This window comes from Calypte anna, chromosome 15 (assembly GCF_003957555.1).
Source record: "Calypte anna isolate BGI_N300 chromosome 15, bCalAnn1_v1.p, whole genome shotgun sequence".
In the NCBI taxonomy this organism is placed as follows: Eukaryota; Metazoa; Chordata; class Aves; order Apodiformes; family Trochilidae; genus Calypte; species Calypte anna.
The window spans coordinates 2,241,565-2,260,700 of NC_044261.1; the positions used below are offsets into that span (position 1 = coordinate 2,241,565).

Sequence of the window (19,136 nt, forward strand, 5' to 3'; positions counted from 1 at the left end):
TTCCATAACCTCCATTTAATGAGTGGTTTGAATAAACTGAATTGATTGATGAAGAACTATACAGTACAACAGAACCTACCTACCTATTTTTTTTTACACAGCTCAAATGCTTTATTAAGTTTCTGATTCAATTTGCAGTTCCCCTTTGTTTATCTACCTCAGGATCAGTCAGAACAGTGCCATAGCATTATGTTTCAAATCCTTTTCCAGTAGAATATGGAAGACTTTACCATAAACAGCAGTTTGAAAAATCCCTTTTCCTCATTCAGAAAAAAAAAAAAATCAAGTTCATTCTCCACACCACAACATGTGAACGTTGCTGAGCAAGGAATTTCTTGCTATCAAACTTATAGTTAACCAAATGCTGCACAAAAGAAGAAATCTTTAAAACACCCCTTGAAGGAAAAAATGCATGAACTCTTGCTTAAAAATAAGGAAAGAGTGAGGCTGAATTATATGGCTATGAAGGGAGAGAGTGCTAGAAGTGGGACACATTTTCTGTGACACTGTACCCTACATGTAAACCTCTCCTTCCACCCTCTTTCACCTGTTTTGATAAGCATGGACAAGGAAACTCTCTAGCCAGAGTTGGCTCCTAGCTCAGCAGCAGGTTTTTTTATTTTTGCACTCAGAGAATACCTGGCCTGGATCTTCCCACTTCCTCTGTGCCTTCTTTCCCCCTGATTCCTCCCTGTACACGATCATGAAATCTTTTGAGTAAGATTCTTCCTTTAATTTCAGGTGGTCACAATAAGGCTCTTAATTTAAGTAACAGGGAAAAAAATCTGATTTGATATTACAGTAGCTAAATAGATTAGCTTCTTCAGCAATACAGAAAAGGAACATTCTGGCTTCCCCCCAGCATTTTTTTTTTTTGAAGGCGTGGTGTTAGTTTGTTTTTTAATCTCCAATCTGTTTTGCTGGGGAGTTGGGCCTGTCAACTCAGCTCTCCAAGAGCCAAAACTAACAATATTTTCCCAAACAAAGGTTCATTCAGAGAATCAGATTATATGCATTGTGTGCTGGAGCAAAGAGGCAGGCAAGTGAAACAAAAACATTTCTACACTGAGTCAATGTGTGTAGGACTTGTGAGGAGGGTATGATTTAGCATCTTACTATTCACACCTACAAAGTCACACCAGCTCCAGCCCTGGGATACTGATCCCAGCCCCAGTCCCTTTTAAAAGCAAGCATTAGGACAGCTCATTTTCTTGGTTACTTAGTTCATCCTCCTCACCTGAAACCCTCCTGCAGCAGCCAACTCCAGGTTTATGGGGGGATGTTACACTGCCTACACTCCATAAACAACAGGGAGCTTTGTGCTGAAGCTACATCAAAGATTTTAAAACAACAAAACCCTCCCCAGAGTTTGATTCATCTCCTTTTAAAAATGGAACTTCAGTCTTGAAGACAGAGGTACTAGAACTGACACACATTTTTCCTCTATCATGAGTATTATGTGTTAAATAAAAGTGTTAAAGTGTTGAAAAAGTGTAAGGAAGTGTTAAAAAAACAAAACCAAAAAACCAAACCAACAAAGCTGGCTACTGGCAAATTGGAACTGCAACACCTGCCAAGGAACACCTTATCGAGACTGGCTTCACCCAGGAAGACTGAGCTATGCACCTCCTGAAAAGGAACAGGAAAATAAAAGCTCAGTCATACACCAACAACAAAGACTCCTGTCCCAAACATAAACCTTCATTTACTTGTTTTACAAATTGAACATTATTTTAAGTGGAGTTTGGTAGTTTAACTTAATTTGCATACATGGAGGTTTGGTGGGTCTGGGCTCTTGCTCTGATAAGGCCATGTCCATGCCAAACAGACTCAGTGAGCTCTGCCCTGGCTCACACCAGCAGCACAGGGCTTTGCCAGGACTCTGTCCCACAGCCTCTGCAGAGCTGGAAAACTCTCCTTTTGACAGTATTACCACATCTACACTGACAGCTTTTTGTGTCACCATCACACCAGCCAAGGAAAGGAGCCTCACAGTTTCATTTTATCCAAACATGATATGGCCAAGAGCTGCTGTCTGAGGAGGAAGGCTTGCAGACTGCTGGGAAGGACCACTGGAGAAATGGTTTCAAGGAAAGCAGGTTTAATGCAAGGTATGAAAGGGTAAAAAGAGTGTGGAAATAGCACAGAGCTAAGGGGAACATAAAGAGCAGTACAAATATCAAGGAGACCTGGAGGCTCTGGTGTCCTTCAGCCAGTGTCTATTTAAAGACTCGGAATATTTAAGACAGTTTCTCATTTCCAGTCAGAAATCAAAAGATATTTCTAAAAATGTTCCTGCTATTCCAACCCTGACTCACTTTACTACACAGCTGAAGCAGCAAGAAAGCAGAAAAAGCTTTGTAAATAATGTCAATAATATTGCAGTCAAAAGGCTGAGAATGAGGCCTCACCATCAGCATCTGGGGCTGCCAACTCCTGACCAAAACCTCTTCTTCACCCCTGCTGTACTTAAACTTGCCCCTCTGCACAAATCACATCCCTTATAAGCATCAAAACTTTATAAAACATCACATACCTCAAAACTTTTAAAACTCAAGACCTTTTTTTCAAAGAACAACCAGATACCCTCCTGAAAAAAAGACCCCAACATACAGAACTTACACAGTGCTTTGAGATCCAAGGTGAGAGGCAAGTACCACTACTTTCATTTGCCCAAATCTGAAATATCAAGCCTGAGAGCAGCTGCCCATGGCCACAAACTATGTCAGTGGCAAAGTGAGGACAGAATGCCACCTGATCATACCCCAGCCACATGCCCCATACTAGAAATACTAATAGCAAAAGTATGAAGTATGTTTTAGCCAGTATTAGATTTACATATTTCAATTTACACATTCCTCAGCATGAGAATTTATGAAGCATTTTAATATGCTCGATATGAAAATGAGATAAAAATAAGAATTAAGCTGATCTGTACCCACATTATCTTTCTTTTTTTTTTGGCATTGCTGTTTCTCAGCTTGTGTTCAGTCAATGGAAAAAGCAGTAAGAATTCTTTATCCTTCTCCTATTTAATTAGAGAATAAAAGACAACGTTTTTATCTCTTCAGCAGAAGTTTCTTCTGTTTACAATTAAATGTTAAAACATTCACATTTTCTAAACTATTTCTAGGATCTGCTAGGAGCATAATGCATCTTGTTTTACTTGTTTTGAAGTGTTTCTTGTGCTCTCTCAGGCAGAGTGAGAAGTACCATTTTTAGAGCATCTCCAGTGTAAAGGGAAGTGATCCTACTCACTTGTTTCACAGCCTTTTGAAATTTTCCATTTCTTCCTCCCTCTTGAGTTCTGTCCCTGCCTTTTGCTCAACCTGCTCAGAATCTTCATTACAAACAGCTGTTAGCAAGGACCCTCCTGTACAGGGCTATGAACATTCTAAGGCCTTAGCCTAAATTAATAAACTGATCAAGATGTGATGATCTGGGACCTGGCTTTGATCACCTAAATTATGGTTCAAAGACTTTCCAGGCACAGAGCTTCTGGAAAACCCAAACAGAGGGTACCAGCACAGCAGATCAGCACCGGACAGCCAGGGACTCAGGGCTGTTTTCCGTGCTCAACAGGCAGAGAAACCTGAAACCAGCACTTCTGCCCCAGAGGATAATGTAACACTCCCTGCCCAAGCCTATAAATATCCTGTGAGACTTCAGGGATCTTACTCTGGAACCGACTTAAGTCTCTTCTTTAGAAAGAGGAGAGGCTCCCCCAGCTCTCCCCTGGTGAAACAAAGACCCGGGACTGCAACTGTCCCGAGTTTGTTCAGTTTATATAAAAGGTGAACCAGAAACTACACAAAAGACAGAAGGAGGCTAAAGGCAGCCCTGAGTTACTACTAAGGCTACTGACAAATCAAAAAAAACCAAGAAACCAACACAGTCCCACAGAAAGATAACGTAGGGAGAAAAGTGCTTCCAGAAATTACAGAAAAGATTGGGGGGAGAAAAAAAAATGTAAAGAAAAAAGAAAATAAAATCACCTCTAAAAGGCCATGTGCACCTCATAGGAAAAATCTCTGCTTAGGGCTTTGTTAGATCCATGTGCCAACAAACGCTTTGATGATGCCTTCCCCAAAACCAGCCCTTCAGCTAAGGGCTGAACACCCCATCAAGCTGTGAACACACCTCAAAGCATGGCAGTGAAACCCCTGGGATTCACCAAAGATCACAGGGTGAAGATTCAGGGAATGAGTGCTGGAAAAAAAGAGACCTTCACCCCTGGGTCACCAGCTGACTGAGCAGCTCTGAAACTTGTCTGGAGCACTGCAGGAAAGGCTGTGCCAGTGACCCTGCCTTAATGAACTGGGACACGGGCAGGGGAACAGACTGGTGACACACAATCCTCATCAGGCTTTTCCCAGATGGCTCTGGTTGCCCATTTAGGATTGTGCAAGCCTAAGGAGATGCCTGGATCCCACACACAGACAGAGAGCTCAGCCCTGTCCTTAGGAAAGGGACTCCAGTCATGGTGAAGAGTTCATAATGATGGTGGTCGTGGTCATTCCACACAGGGCACTGAGGAAAGTATCACAGAAGTTAATTTAGAAAGCAATATTTAACCTTATTATTCATAGCAAGTGTCAGAAAAAAGACCATGTTTTCATTGCAATATAACTTTATATAGCCATTCCTGTGCTTACAGCAACCACCAGCAAAGCAGTTCAGAAATTCTCACCCATGCAGGTAAAAGACACAGCAGGGCTGACTGACCCCCTGGCCTTACCAAGAACACATTTTCCAAGGGACCAAGATGGTTACAGCCCAAAGCAAGTGGTGGCTTCCCAAATAAAACATGATAATATCAGCACTTTCCAGTATTTTCCTACAAACAACAAAACCCAAACCCACCTGTCACTAAACGACCTTCACACAAGTCTCTTCTTTGGATGTTTTTATCACGTTCCAAAATCAGCCAGCCTCAGCTTTCACCTTTTAAAGCCCCTTAGAATGCTGAAGTGAAAGGTAAGTAAGATTTCTTATACATTAACTGCTACAGAAAGCTCTCCTAAATGTCCTAGGATCTGTCTCCCCCTTTTAAAAAGCCTGCTATATGCACACAGCCTATAATCACCACATGCTGAGGTCATACCCCAAGCTTACTAATGTGCTAATAAAAATGCTAATAAAAGCATTAAAGCTTTTAATTAAATGGGCTCCTTAAGTTCTGTTTAGATTTTTACTGGAGATTTGATTGTTTTACTTTTGTGGCTGGACACTGAAAACAAATGGGATGCACAGAGGGCTCCTAAACATCAGCCTTCACAAACCAAAACTGTCTTAGAAAGAGCAATGAGTTGGCTTTTTTTGCAGATTTCTGTGGCTACCTTCAGAGTCATTAAGCTGAGCTGTGCTCCTCAATAACATTTGCTGACTTGATAAAGTTAAGGAGCAAACTCCAATCACATGGTTCCTATGAAGGGTTAACCACTTCACTACAGGAATGGCTCTTTTTCCCAATCATTTAATTACTGATTACCCCTCCTCAGAAGAGGAATGACTCAGATCACGGATTCACCCAAGTCACAAACATATTGGCTGTTTGTTTTCACAGTCCAGTGGAATGTCCAGTGCCGTCAGGCAGCCACTTAGGGAAGGCAGCAGCACAGAATTAAGCTGATATCACAGAAAACAACCATGAAGCAACACAAACTTGGCTTATCTGCAGCTTTCAGACCCAAATGCCACTGACATTTACTATTTACTGTCTGTGCTGCCCTGAAGAAAAACACGTTTCTGTACCAAGCAACACAAGAGCACTCTAAAGCTGTAATTTTTATAAGGCAGAAGACAAGTCTCTTATTTAGAAGAGAAACAGTTAGAAAACTTCATCCCTAAAAGTGAACTGGAAGAATGACATTACTTCTCATTTTGCTGTGCTTATAGACACATCATTTTAATTTTTTTCCTCCCAATAAACCTGGGTGAGTTGAATATGTGCACTGATTTGGCAGATCTCTGCTTTGACAAGAGGGATGCTGACATTTTTAACAGAAGAAAAACACTGTGGTGGGTACTGCAGTGACTCAGATGCCCTAGCTTTTGGTTAGATAGCTTCTGGCTCTCAGATATTTCACAATCTCTCCTTTCTATTTTCAGGTTTTAGGTGTCAAACATGGTTGTTAATTACCTGAAGTTAAGTGCAGCTTCCTCCTTGACAATACCTGCATCTTTGATTCAAGTTGGTTCTTCCAACACCAGGTTCACTTGAAACAAGCTGAAAATATGCAACCAACTCCTCTGACTCTGTAGCAGATCTAAGTAGTTCACAACAACATCCAAACCCTTTGACTTAGTCCTTCCTTTCTACAAGTTCCATGCTCTCAAACCCAGAAAAGGAATCTTTGCAGATGTTTCCATGTCACTCACTCCCCACCACTACAATCCCTTTCTCAAAAGCTGTGTTACAAAAAGCAAAACCAAGTGTATCATTCCTTCTCACTGCCTCATGCTTTCCCACATCTGGCAAGCAACCATCTAATTTTCTATCCAAGTTTTCACAACCTCCATCCTGCCAGGGACAGATGTTTACCAAGCAACCAGAAAGCTGGATTAGACTCAAGTATCTGTGTGGATATGCAGGAGTTTGGATGTATACAGGGAAGTATTTATACCTCCTCTGGACACTCTATGGAATGAGCTAACATGAGAAGCATGGTGCATAACATCCAGACCTTTCTGTGCTGCTAACAGACAAGCAATTTTCAGAGCCTGTTCCTGAATCCACAATGCAGCTTAGCAGAACCAGGACTTCACTCAAATACGTCAAGTTCTGATGCAGGCAGTTGTCACTGCAAATACTATTAGCAGAGCTTGACTTGTCATGGATAAGCTTACTCACACTGCTACAGCTTCTATACAAACACCCAGATATTCATCAGAATGAGCAGAGATCAACCAGCCTAGAAAATAACAAATGATACCATTCTTTGCTCTGGGAAAAGTGGCAGCAGATAACATCCACAGCCATCAGCTGGGAGACCAGGAAGGCAGTGAGATGTTCCACTGGCCTCTTCCTGTTTGGCACTTCTCTAACAGCTGCCAGGCACACAGCACAGATATTTCCTTTTTTTATATATTTAATTTTCCTTTTTTCACATATGCCTTTTCTTTTTTACCTTGTTGATCACTTCTGTCCCTGACACACTGTGAAGTGATAAGTGTTCAATAACTACCACAGGCTACCTCCAGTGTCATGCCACAGCCCCAAAAGTCTGCATGATAAAGAAGATGAAGAAGAGCAGTCATGGACTTCAAAGAAGAATCACAAAGAACTGAGAAGCTCTTCCACAATTAGTGCTCCATTTGGTCCCTGTCTCCTTAGGAATGGTATCAATAGTGAAGACAAACAATGAATAATTTTAATAGCAGCCTAAAATAATGTGGATGCAAGATGCAGCAGAAGAATTTAGCAGAACAGCTTGTGATGGCTGGCAGGGACACTCACATGGATGTCCAGTTGCTAGACAGTAACTAAATGCACTGAGCCTATTTTTAGGTCTATTGTGAAACCCCAATGTCACTTTTTTCCAGCTGCTCCCAAGACACAACACCACCACCACGCAGGCCTGGGCTCTCTGGTTTGATGTTCTGAGCCTAACCCTTGCCCTGCATTAGAATTTCACAGGGTAAGAACTCAGCCAAGGCAACAGAGCCCCTGGCTCAGAGAGAGTGACACAGACAAGAAGAGTGCTTGGGACAATCAACTCACGTGGGATGGAAAAGTGGTCTGGCTGCTGGATAAAGAAGTCACTGCATTCACTGCAGCCCTGCTACACAGAGGTCTCACAGCCATGCTGGCCAAGGTCCCTTTAGCTGATGTGTCCTTGAACTGCTGCAGGCAGAGCACCCGTTACTATGGGACCTTGAGGGAAGGGAGAGTAAACAAAGTCCCAGAGGGAAAGGGAGGCCAGGATTTCGAGTAAACATCTCATGCTAGAGAGTCCTGAAAACAATGAACTTGACAGATTCCAGCAGCAAGTCTCCTTGGTGCCTCTGCAATGTTTTCTTGGATCTTGTATCACTTAAGAAAACTTTGCTGCTATTTGAGGACTAGCAGGCTTCACTCTTGGATTCATCAGTGACAAGAAGAGGCCTCATCCTGTTTGCTTCTGCACATTTGTTCTAAGCAGCAGTACAAGATACAAACTCCTCAGGACAGAACAGTCTTGTACACCTCTTGCACCCAGCCTGGCAGGACCCAGCTCCTGTATTTACCATCACTGTTCTGTGGCTGTAAGGCTTTTGACACACTTGGCTCTGAAGCATCCACTCAAGCAGGATTCTTTTAGAAGAATTCCAGGGCAGACTGGGGATGGGAGGCAAGCAGTGCAGAGGACACATGTACACCACAGAGGGTTCAGAGCAGGGCACACCAGCAAACTGCCACCTTCCCCCAGATTTGTAAAACAAAGTATGAACAATGCAGCTGCTGTCTGACCCCAAAACTACCAACAGCAATGCTCTTCCTCAAGAAGGATAAACTCATGACACAAGAGCAAGACTGTTAGGATCTTCTTACCCCCTTGGTAACCCTTAAGGCTCAGCTCTTCAATTCCTGCTCTTACTCAGAAGCCAGCCACAGGTACAAGCAAACCCCACCTAACACCAGCAAAGACAAGACCACCTTTCCATCTCCCAGCTGAGATGGAAGAAGCTTTTCCATGCTCATTCAGAAACAAAGCTGTAGCAAAATCAGAACCCTGTACTTGTATGAAGAACAACTCTTTAAGGACTAAGGAAGGGAGATCTCTTGAGCTTCCATCCTTTGCTCCTTTGGCTGAAAGCAGCTTCAGCTCTTCTGTTTTGAGCTGTCCCTCCAAAACTCAGAGAACCATGGAGCCATGCCCTACAGCTAACTGGAGTGGTATTTTCACCTTGTGGCTGAATCTTTGTCCCAGAAAGGTCTCATGCCTCACATGGCCATTTAGCATTTGACAGCTTAAGGAAGATGAGGCTATTTATGCTTCTAAGCACAACAAAACAACTTTCCACGGGTGAAAAATCCAAATTTCTCTATGAATAACACAGCTCCCTGTTGTTACAAAAGCAGGAGGGTTTTCAAGATTCTCCAGAAGGCAAACACCAACAACAGACCCAGGAATCCAGAACTGAAGCTCCCAGTATTCAAAGCTTGCTTGGCTACTGCATGAGGAAAGAGATGATGCCTCAGAACCACAACTGCAGTCACTGCAGGGAGCAGTTCTGGGAATGCCAAAGGCACCCAGCAGAACACTGCCTTCCAGAAGCATTATAATTACCATTAAAATACCAGCCTGGTTTTATTACCCTGTAATTTGCATCTGTACAGCTTCTCATCAGTTACAAAGGCCAGCAGCTTTTCTGACAGAGGTATCAGCAAGCCACACATCTTCCTCTTCCCCTCCTAAATCTTTCCCCCGTTTGCCTCTTTTCCTTTATTAAGTTTGCAGCTGAAGAGTCATCTTCGATAAGCCTCCCTTTTAGGCTCCTATGTTAGGTCACTTGTAAACTTCATGCCAGTACACACACCTGGGTCTCTGAAGTGTGGAGTCTGTTTTAGTCATTTTTCAGTAAGGAGAAAGGGAGGAAAAAGCAGTTAACTGGTTTATCTAAGATCAACAAGCCAAGAAACTAAGGGCTAGCAAAAAGCTTTGTACTCGTGTCACAAAGTAAATAAGCTGTGGCAAGCACACACCGGAACATTTCCGATGGTGATGGCTGCTTTACTTACAAAGAGCCGTCTACAATAATTACATTATGAATGGCACCAAGAAGGTGTCTTCTGTATTCAAAATAAACAATCAAAAATAACCTTCCAACTCCCAACTGAGCAAACAAACAAAAAAATCATTTTGAAAAGACCACGTTTAGAATTTCTGTTCTAGTAGTAAAACTATCAGAAGTGATTTCTGGAAGACCTTGCTTTTCCTAACCCCATTTTTCAAGCCTTCCTGCTTCAGAAACTGTGACAATGGTGTAACTCGAGCTTGCACTGAAAACAATCTGATTCAGTTTTTTCCATCACTGCCTGAAACACAAAGCACCAACTCTATTTTCTTTGGAGGTGACAGAAACAAGTACTTTTCCTAATCACCTTAATAGTTGTTTTATAGACATGTTAAAGGTTTCCTTACCAGACTGAAAGGAAAATTGTGTGAATGCTGTAAAATATTCCTGTAGCCATCAAAGAGTTTAGAAAGTTTGTTGTTTGCCTCAGAAGCAGCTTAGAAGTTTTGTCTTTAAAGAAACTGTTTGTGCCAGTGATGTTAAAATATCAAAGGACAGATGAAGGAAAACTGTAAATGCAATTAATTTCTGCATACAAAGGAAAGGAAGTACCTAGGTTATAGCCTGATGTCTGTTAATTAAAAATTAAATACCAGATTAAATTCAAACTGCTCCAAGTTTCTAAACTGATAAGGGGATTTTTACTGTTGTTTTATTTTAAAAAGACAAACCTTTTTTCTCTAGCAGCAAAAGGAATCAAAGCAGCATCAGAAGAGCCCAACCAGGCACCCCCGCTCTCATTTTACTTCATGATCATCCCTGACTTCCATATCTGAGTCCATCTGGTTCACTCTCTCCCCTTATCAGGCACTCCCTTCTGAAGTGCTTCCTATCTACCTCTTCCATCACAGATCAAAGCATAGGGAAGAAAATGCTGGACTTCTTTGACTCCAACCACACCTTCAATCATCTACTCTTACTTTCCATATCATCTCCCCTTTTATACCTATTTCTCCTGACCTCCTTCCTCCCTAACTCATCAGTACCCCTTCACCTTCATCCTTTTTATCAAGTCTCCTCCCAGTATAATCTTTTTTCTTCCCCACAACATCCCTAGCATCCTCAGAGACCTCCCTTTCCTTGCTGCCATTCCATCCAGCCCTGCTGCTGAACATTTCCTCCCTCCCATGTGTCCAGAGAGTTTGCAACCTGGGCTCAAGCTCACCCACTCAGCTGAAAAATCATTTATTTGACTTGAACTTCACAATAGCTTACTTTTTTTCTTCTTCCTGTTTCCACTCCTGTGACCTCCTCTATCAACACCATCCAGCCCACTGTGTGGCTTTATATTGGCCCTTGTAGTTCATTCAATGCATTCCTCAAAGATCCTCTCTACTCCCAGTCCCAGTGTGCTCCTGGCCTCACTCCTTGCCCCCAAAACTTATCCTTCTCTGCAGCAGATCTCTGAGTACTGTTATGAGGGGGAAAATCCCACTCACACAAAACAACTGGAGAGTTTGCTCTCTGCTTCAAGCCAGTCAATTTCTGCACAAATTTAAAATGCCCCTCTGACACCTCAGAAGTGCCCAAGCCATCAGCTATGGATGGATATGGCTACAAAGCTCCCTTTATTCCTCCCCACCACTTTCCAGCTTGCTGCACCACTAGATACTCCTTTGTTTGATTAAGACTAATCATAGCATTAGGATACACAGACAGATAAACAGCTGCTGAAGTGACTGTGATATCAACTCTGCCTTCCAAAAGCATGGATTTTTTTTTTCCTCTACACAGGAGAGTAATAAACAAGAATGATTCAGTGACCTACTAAAGAAGCATGTGGAAAAACATGAGTAAAGCTAAGACCTGAATTTCAGGTTTCTTGGCTTTAATTCCTCTTTCCACTCAGAAGAAAGAAATTAAAAGAAGAAAAAGGGTGAGAAATGGAAATCAATGTGCTAATTCCTGTTGCCATCAAACTCCATTCAAAGCACATCATAATCATGCACCACAAAATCTTCACTAGATTCACTAGTGTAATTCCAAATCTCACAGTTCAGCCAAGTTTTTTTATAGACGACGTAAAAGTTATTGAGAACTGGCAATTTGAGGACAAACTAGCTCCCTCTTTCCTAATTCAGCAACCCATCAAAAATTAAGATTATGAAATCATGTTCTAATTAAGCCAGAAAATAACATCTGTTTACTGTGTGAAAACACAAGCAAGAGAACTACAAAAAACACCATGTAGATTAAATGGTAAATCAAAAGATGGTACCAACAATGTCCTTTTTAAGTGAAAAATATGACTACTGTGCAACACATCTCTGCAATAACACCCTGCACAGCAGGGTCCACACAAACCACTAAAATCTTGTGAGCTGCAGTCACCAAAATAGCCAGGAACAACAAAAAAATGTACATTGCTACTGTATCTAAAGTTCTGTCCACAAAATTTATCTTTTCTTCCTCCTATAAGTCATGAGTAGCCCTAACAACACCAAAACCTTGATTTAAACCAGGGTATTTTTCACACCACCATTATTAAATGTGTACTTTGGCAAAATAAATGCATCTTTGAAATTAGAACAGTTCAGTGATCTTCCTGCAAACCTTCCTGAGGTTCAAGGTTGCCAAGGTGGAATTTAAAAGTGCGTCTTACATAGAGCTTAAAAGCTTGGGACTATATCAAGCATTTGACATAAGCAAGGTAAGAGGCTCAGTAACAATGTCCTAATTCATACTGCACTCTGAATATAGCATCCTTCCTTTGAAATGACCCTTCACCTCAAGAACTTGTAGCACAGCAGCTCTGCTTGAGTCAGGCTCAATTCACAGGATGAATATAGATTTATTTTTTTTTTATCAGAGTAGTTTCTACAATCAGCATGTAAAAATACATAACTAAACTCTGCAAGTTTTTAATCTCAAGCCATAAATCTCGAGCTAAGAATTTCCCCAAACACCCACTGCATTAACAAAGAATATATGGCAAAGGTGCTTTGGGAACAAGCTGATCCCTAACGTCAGTGCACTGATGAAGGGAATATTTTTGGCTTATATCTGCATGAAGTGAAGGGGTCATATTGCTAAAGAGGAGAGATGAGATCTGGAAATGACCTGGCAAGCTTTTCAAAAGGTAGCCTGTCAGGGTTCCCAGAGCCCACTCTCCTCTTCTCTTTAACAAGCAGGATCCAGAAGGCTTTAGACAAGTACCTGATGCCACTGTTAACACTCTTACTTAAAGTGCAACACCTGGCATGTTCCTTAAGCTCTTATTAGAAGGCAAAAGAACTCTGAGGCTACTTAATACTAAATGAGCCCACAAAGTCATCTTCATTTACCCTGCCATACTCTACCACTAAGTAAGATGGACATTGACTGACACAACAATATGTAACAGAAGTTTAAAAAGAGCACCACCCACACTGAGTGTGAGTAGTACCTTTAATGATTCCTAAAATAGAGCTTGTGCTTTGTTTTTACCTGATGTAGGTGACCACACACAGCTGACTAGCCCATCCTCTCAACTGCAGAGATCTTCCCCTCAGCCCTGCAAGATGGGAACCTTCATAAAGAAAATTAGTCACTCACATGGTCCCACAGCCTGATCAACCTCTTCTTTCCCTACAGGACATGGATAAGACACTGGGTGAGTACCAATTCACGTCTGCACTGCCACAGCCATTTTACACCTGGAGAAAGTAACTAAAGAAACAACTGAAATCTACTTTTCCACTGTATTTCCTACTCCCTTCAACTATGACATTAGACATTCCAGCATGATTTACTTCACTACCACCTCAGCCTCAAACCCCTGGAGATAATCTAGCACAGTGCCACTGATTCCTATCACACATTTTTCAGAGCTCCACACGCAGAGTCTGGAATACACAGATCTGTATTTCAGGTTTTGGACCTCAAACAAACTGTTTGTCATTGTTCCCAAACCCAAGCTTTCCACAGGGAAGTTTAAAACCCCCATATTCCATCCTGTTAGGGCAATAAATGGTTTTCAATGTCCTTTCATAAAGCCTAATTTTTCACTTCACAGAAGCTTCCAGCCTGCATTCTACAAGGAGCTGAACATTATTCTTCTGCTGAAGACAACAGCTCTCCAAAATGAAAAAATTCTTGTCCCAGTCTCAGAAAAAAACTGCATGATCTGCTGCATTCAGAACATCTCAGAATACAGTTCAGTTTGGGGAAGTTATTTTTGGGTAATGCAATTATTTGGATAATCATAAAGTTATTAAGGGGCTTTACCAAATTAAATATCAAGATTACTTATCATTTGATTTAATTCTGCTTAATAACCACTGTAGGCCACTGGCAAAAGGTCATTTTTGTTTCAAAAAGCATATTTTTAAAAATCTTTTTGTCTTTAAAGTAACCAGCCTACCACAGGTCAATAAAAGCTACCCACAAACCAAGATCTGCAAGGCCATAATATTACAAAGGGCCCAGAAAAAGGGGCTAAAAGAGGAAAATCAGGGTTCTTTTACCCTTCCTGGTGTGCTATAATTCCCACAATCAATCTCTATAGAAGAAGGGGTGGCATTTAGATAAAGTACAATCCACGTGACACCTGATGTAAACCCGAGTATTTATAAGTAACTTATTGATTTAGAAGATTGTTTTGATCTCCTAACTATACAGGGGAGTACACTATGCTCATATTTTCCCCTGTGAAATGGGTCATCTGAAATGAGGATTTTCAGCCTGTGCAACTGGAGACGTGACTGAACCAGCTATGATGAAAATTAAACTCAGGTCAGCTTGTACTGGTCAAAGGCATGAGGGATTCACTTCCCTCATGTTCAAAAATAGCATTTTTTTCATTAAAAAGGCTGGCAGTTAACAGCACAAAGCCTTATTAAAAAGAATAAACTACAGTACAGTTAGAAAAGCCCTGGCTACACTGTGTGTCCCCAACATGAACGTGATACAGCATAAATTTGGTCACCTGCACACATGTATCATAAAAGGCAATGACCCAGGTAATCAAGAGACATTTTGCTTTCTAGCTCATTGCTAAAGGATAGCACTCACTTTCATGTTTCTTTTTAAAACGTTAAACACTGAAATACCTGCGATTGGTGTCAAGTGTAAATAAATATTACACACAGCTCTGGTGCAGCAACTTCCTTGTTTTTCTGTTTAGCATAGCTGCATCACCCCAGCTCTAGAAACGTGGTGAGTCAGCTCACACCCCTCAGTCCTGCTGCTGCAACAGCCACAGAGCAAAAACCTCCCTTCTTCACCCTTGTTCTATAGTTTTTGGTGTTGGTTTCCACACACACAACCCCAGTTCTTTTCTAGAGGGAGTTTCTATCCAGCAAAGGCAGTATGAAACCTGTGTGATTTGTCAGTGCTAGATCAGGCAGACAACAATGGGAACGATACAGCTGAGGCAACAGCTCTGAAAACCTCCCCGTGTGCCACCCAGTACTTCTCACACCAAACTGGAAGCACAGCAGACAGCTGCCTGAGTGTCTTGTGTTCCCTGAGGACACAGGCAGACTTCTAAAGCACAGAGGTTCAACCAACAGGCTTAATCAATCATTGGTCAAATGGTGACAGCTCCTCGTTTCATACCCATGTCCATCACTCCAAATTAGACTTTCCAAAATTATTGTAATCCTTTTTAGAGCCAAGCTTACAACTGGTCAGTTGGGGAAGATTTAAAAATTGTATCACAAAGGCACCAAGTAAGCAGGCTGAATCTGGGCAGGCTGTTGCATGGTTGTAACTGAGCAAACCTTAAGTAGCCAAGTCCAGAATTATCAAGAATATGCTTTTCTTTGGGAGCCTCCAAGATTTTTCTGCACCTTGCCTCATATTATCACCAACAAGCAGGATAAAATTCCTTCTGCTAAAGCAGAGTAGCTGCTTAGTTTATACATCTACATCAGAGTCTGGTATTGTTAAATTAGCACCACAGAATCATCCCTCTGCATTAGATGTGACTCTATTTCAGAATCCCAAGAATACAAAGCTGTTAGAGGCCAATGAGGAGAGATAAATGAGAAGTCTAGTTCTGTCCCTTTTAATACTTGTGGTTGCTTTGCATGTTCCTCTCAGCTTGTACAATAAAGGCAGACTGGTTGATTTTTAGGCAAGTTTTACATTTTTCTTCCATAAATGCAAAGAATTTGCATCCAGTGTTCTATACACATCTGAGATTCACGCTCTTGCCAGTAATTAATAACTTGAGATGATTCCTCACATTATATTTTCCCACTAACAGTACAGAACGCATCCTTCTATTGTTTCCTCTTCAATGAGTAATACTTAAATAGAGGAATTTCAGGTGGGCAAAGTTAATTTTCTGTTTGCCAGATAACAGGGTTACTATGAACAGAAATAAATATTTCCACTGATACGCTCAGAGGCGTTTTCCATCATCTCTTTTAATCAACTTCCAAAATAGGCTCAACGGAGAACATCAAATTGGATCCAATTTCTGCTATATCACACGGAACAAAAGACTCGAGCAGGCACACATCTTTTCCAAACACTTGTACCCCATAGCTCTGCCTCCATTTTGGATGACAGACAAAGGGAGTAAATGTGAACATAATGCCTTATTAAAGAGATGAAAAGCAAAACTTAAGTCTGGCACAGAGAAACCCAGGAAGTGCTAGTACCAGCTGCAACCACCGGAACAAAGGAAACAATGACAGATCCCACTTTCCTGAATTTGTTATAAAAATAATATTTGGATGAAGGGGGGGAAAAAAAAAGGAAAAACTGTCCGGTTTTCACGCAGACCGAGGCTGTTTTTTTACTCTGCCCTTCAAGGATTCTTCCCGCGGCTCTTCAGCACCAGATGTTTCCACTAACTCCAAGCCTGCCCGGGAGATGCTGAGCGTTCTCCAGTGCCAGGAAGAGCCCGCAGAGGCAGCGCTCACTCCCACTTCACAGCCTCACCCCGGCTCCTCTCCTCCCGGCCCCGCTGACAATCGCCCCGCTCACCCCAATCACCCGCGGCGAGGGCCGGGGCGAAGCTTTCCCGCCGTGGTCTCCGGCCTACGGAAAGTGCCCGCGAGGATCCCAAACTTCATTAAAAACAACAGCGACAAAACCACCCACGCGTGGGGTGTGTGAGGTGTGCGTGTGGGGGGGGTTGCTCACCGCCGAAAAGCAACGCAGGGCTGCCCCCACGGGGCCCTCCTCCCCTCGGGGGGTTCAGGAGGGGAGGGAGCGATCGCCTCAGGCCTCGGGTCCCCGGCCCGCCCCCCCCCCGCCGACTTCCAGCCGGGGCTTTCCCCACCGCCCAGACTCACCCCGGGGCTCCCTCCGCACCGTCCCCCGCCCCGAAGCCGCCCTTCCCCGCGCCCCCGCCCCGCGGCCCAAGGCGGCTGTCGGTACCTGTAGGCCAGGGACATGCACTCGAAGAGCTTCGTGAGGGAGGCGTCGATGCTGAGGCGGCCCCCGGCGCCGCCGCCGCCGCGGGCTGCCCCGAACTGGTACGTCTGGCAGGTCTGCTCGTTGACCGTGTCGAAGTCGTAGCCTTTCTTAGGCGGGTGCTCGCTGTGAGGTGACGAGACCATGAAGTGGCCCGAGTGGATGATCTGGGGGCCCGGGGGCTGCCCCCGCCGCGGCCCGCACCGCCTCCCTCCGCCCGGCGACGTTCCCCCATCGTCCGTGTCCGAGGAGTCCTCGTCGGGCTCCGTGCGGGGGGACAGCGGCCCCGCCGCCCCGAGGAGCCGCGCCGGCCGCATGAACACGTCGGCGGCCATGGCCCCGCTGCCGCCGGCCGAGCCCGCCGCCCGCTCTGCGCCGCCACCGCCCCGCTCCGCCCCGGGCCGGCCCCCGCCACCGCCCCTCCCCTGCGGCCTGAGCCCGCCCCGCTCCCGCCTCAGCCGCCTCGCTCCCCGGGAGCCCGCCCGGGCCGCCGGCGCTTTTACCTCAGGCGAGGGCTGAGCCCGCCATCGCCACCCCCGAGGCCGCTTTCTCTCACTGCCTTTCTCAACCGTCTCGGAGGCAACGTCCCCTTCAGGGAGAGCCCCAGGCCGCCGTCACCCAGCCCCAGGGTCACTGGAAACCCCCCCTGAGGCCGCTCTCCCTCAGTGGAAGCAGCAGCCCGCCATCGCTCCGGAGGCTGCTTTCCCTCCAGCGAGGTTGCCTTCCCTCACCCCGCTGCCCTTTGGTTAAAAGAAAGGGCAGGGCCGCCCGCCTGCTCTCTCACACACACACACCCAGAACCAGGCAGTTCTCGGCCACAAGTGACACCCATCATCTTTTTACCCTTCCCCTGACACCACTGCGGATGATGACACCGGGCACCTTGCATCACCACCCTCCTCGCCAAGAACGGGGATGGTGTCACTGCCGCAAGTGTCACGCTGCTGCTGTCCTGTCCCTGCTGACTGAGGGACAGCACTCACTGTCCTGGCCTCACTCCTCCTGGGGGCTGCTGGGTTCAAGGATGCAAAGTGGTAATTCCATCCAGCAGGACAACGTCAAGGGGCCTAAAAAACATTCCTAAACTTAAAAGGACTCTTAAAAAGCGTGAGACGATGCAGAGGACAGCCCAGAACTGACTGAAGGATGATTGATTAGTTTAAATCCATTCAACATTTCCCTCACCATCACTATCTTTAATAGTTTAAATTATTATTTTCCAGAAGCAGTCTGCAAGAAGCCAGGCCAGATAGAGAAGTAGCTGGGGACAACATGGCTGGAGGGATCAGCCAACATTCAGGGAAAAGGACATGGAGCTTCCACTGCCAGCCTGCTGACTCACACCAAACCCAGGTACCTGCTCGGAAGCACAACTGTTCCAGGAAAAGTGAAGTTCAGATTTGATCCTTCTCAAAAGCATCAAGGAAGCGAATGATCCTTTAAGTCAACATGAAAGCACAACAATAAGGCCAGCAGATGTGTTAGTCTGGGGAGAGAACAGCAGCTTACAGCACCAAAACCCTATACATATGCATGTGTGAGTATATATATGTGTGTATGTACAAAGTGAAAAGACCTCTCGCTTGCTCTGTAGAGCAAACCTCCATCACCAGAAAAGCAATTGTATTCTAGATGGCATACTCCAAAGCATTTATATTAAATATCTTAAATTCTCTGAGTTCTAGGAGAGAAAAAAGTGTGCTCTTCTAACATAGCCATCCTCAGGAGGGGGAAAAAAGACCAAACAAACCAAACATTTAATTGTCACATGCTGCTTTTTCAGCTCTGTAAAACCAGAAATAAGATCAAGGGAAAGTCAAGATAGCAAGTCTTGGCCACAGCAGGATGAGGCATTCCTGCAATATCACAATTATGCCCTTGCAGTGATCTAATATTCTCCATTAGAGAGCACAAAATCAAGACAGGTCGCTGTGTTTAGGGGAGGAGTGGTAGGTCAAATACCCACACATGAAAGGAGCAGTAACGAATGGCCCCCTCATGAGGGC

At 44.0% G+C, this 19,136-nt stretch overlaps 1 protein-coding gene across 5 annotated transcripts in view; it reads right to left on the reverse strand.

Annotated features, from left to right (window-relative positions):
• The window catches only part of MLXIP (MLX interacting protein), a 42,295-nt gene extending 24,576 nt beyond the window's left edge, over window positions 1-17,719 (reverse strand). For 3 of the 5 annotated variants that reach the window (XM_030460373.1, XM_030460372.1, XM_030460371.1), the window contains exon 1: window positions 17,095-17,471. In XM_030460373.1, the coding sequence (XP_030316233.1) occupies window positions 17,095-17,465 (371 nt within the window). In that variant the 5' untranslated portion in view covers window positions 17,466-17,471. Of the gene's footprint in view, window positions 1-2,622; window positions 2,924-17,094; window positions 17,472-17,633 lie in introns of those variants that run through there. The other 2 variants (XM_030460376.1, XM_030460374.1) reach the window with 2 other exon arrangements.
• Window positions 17,720-19,136: the final 1,417 nt, after the last annotated feature.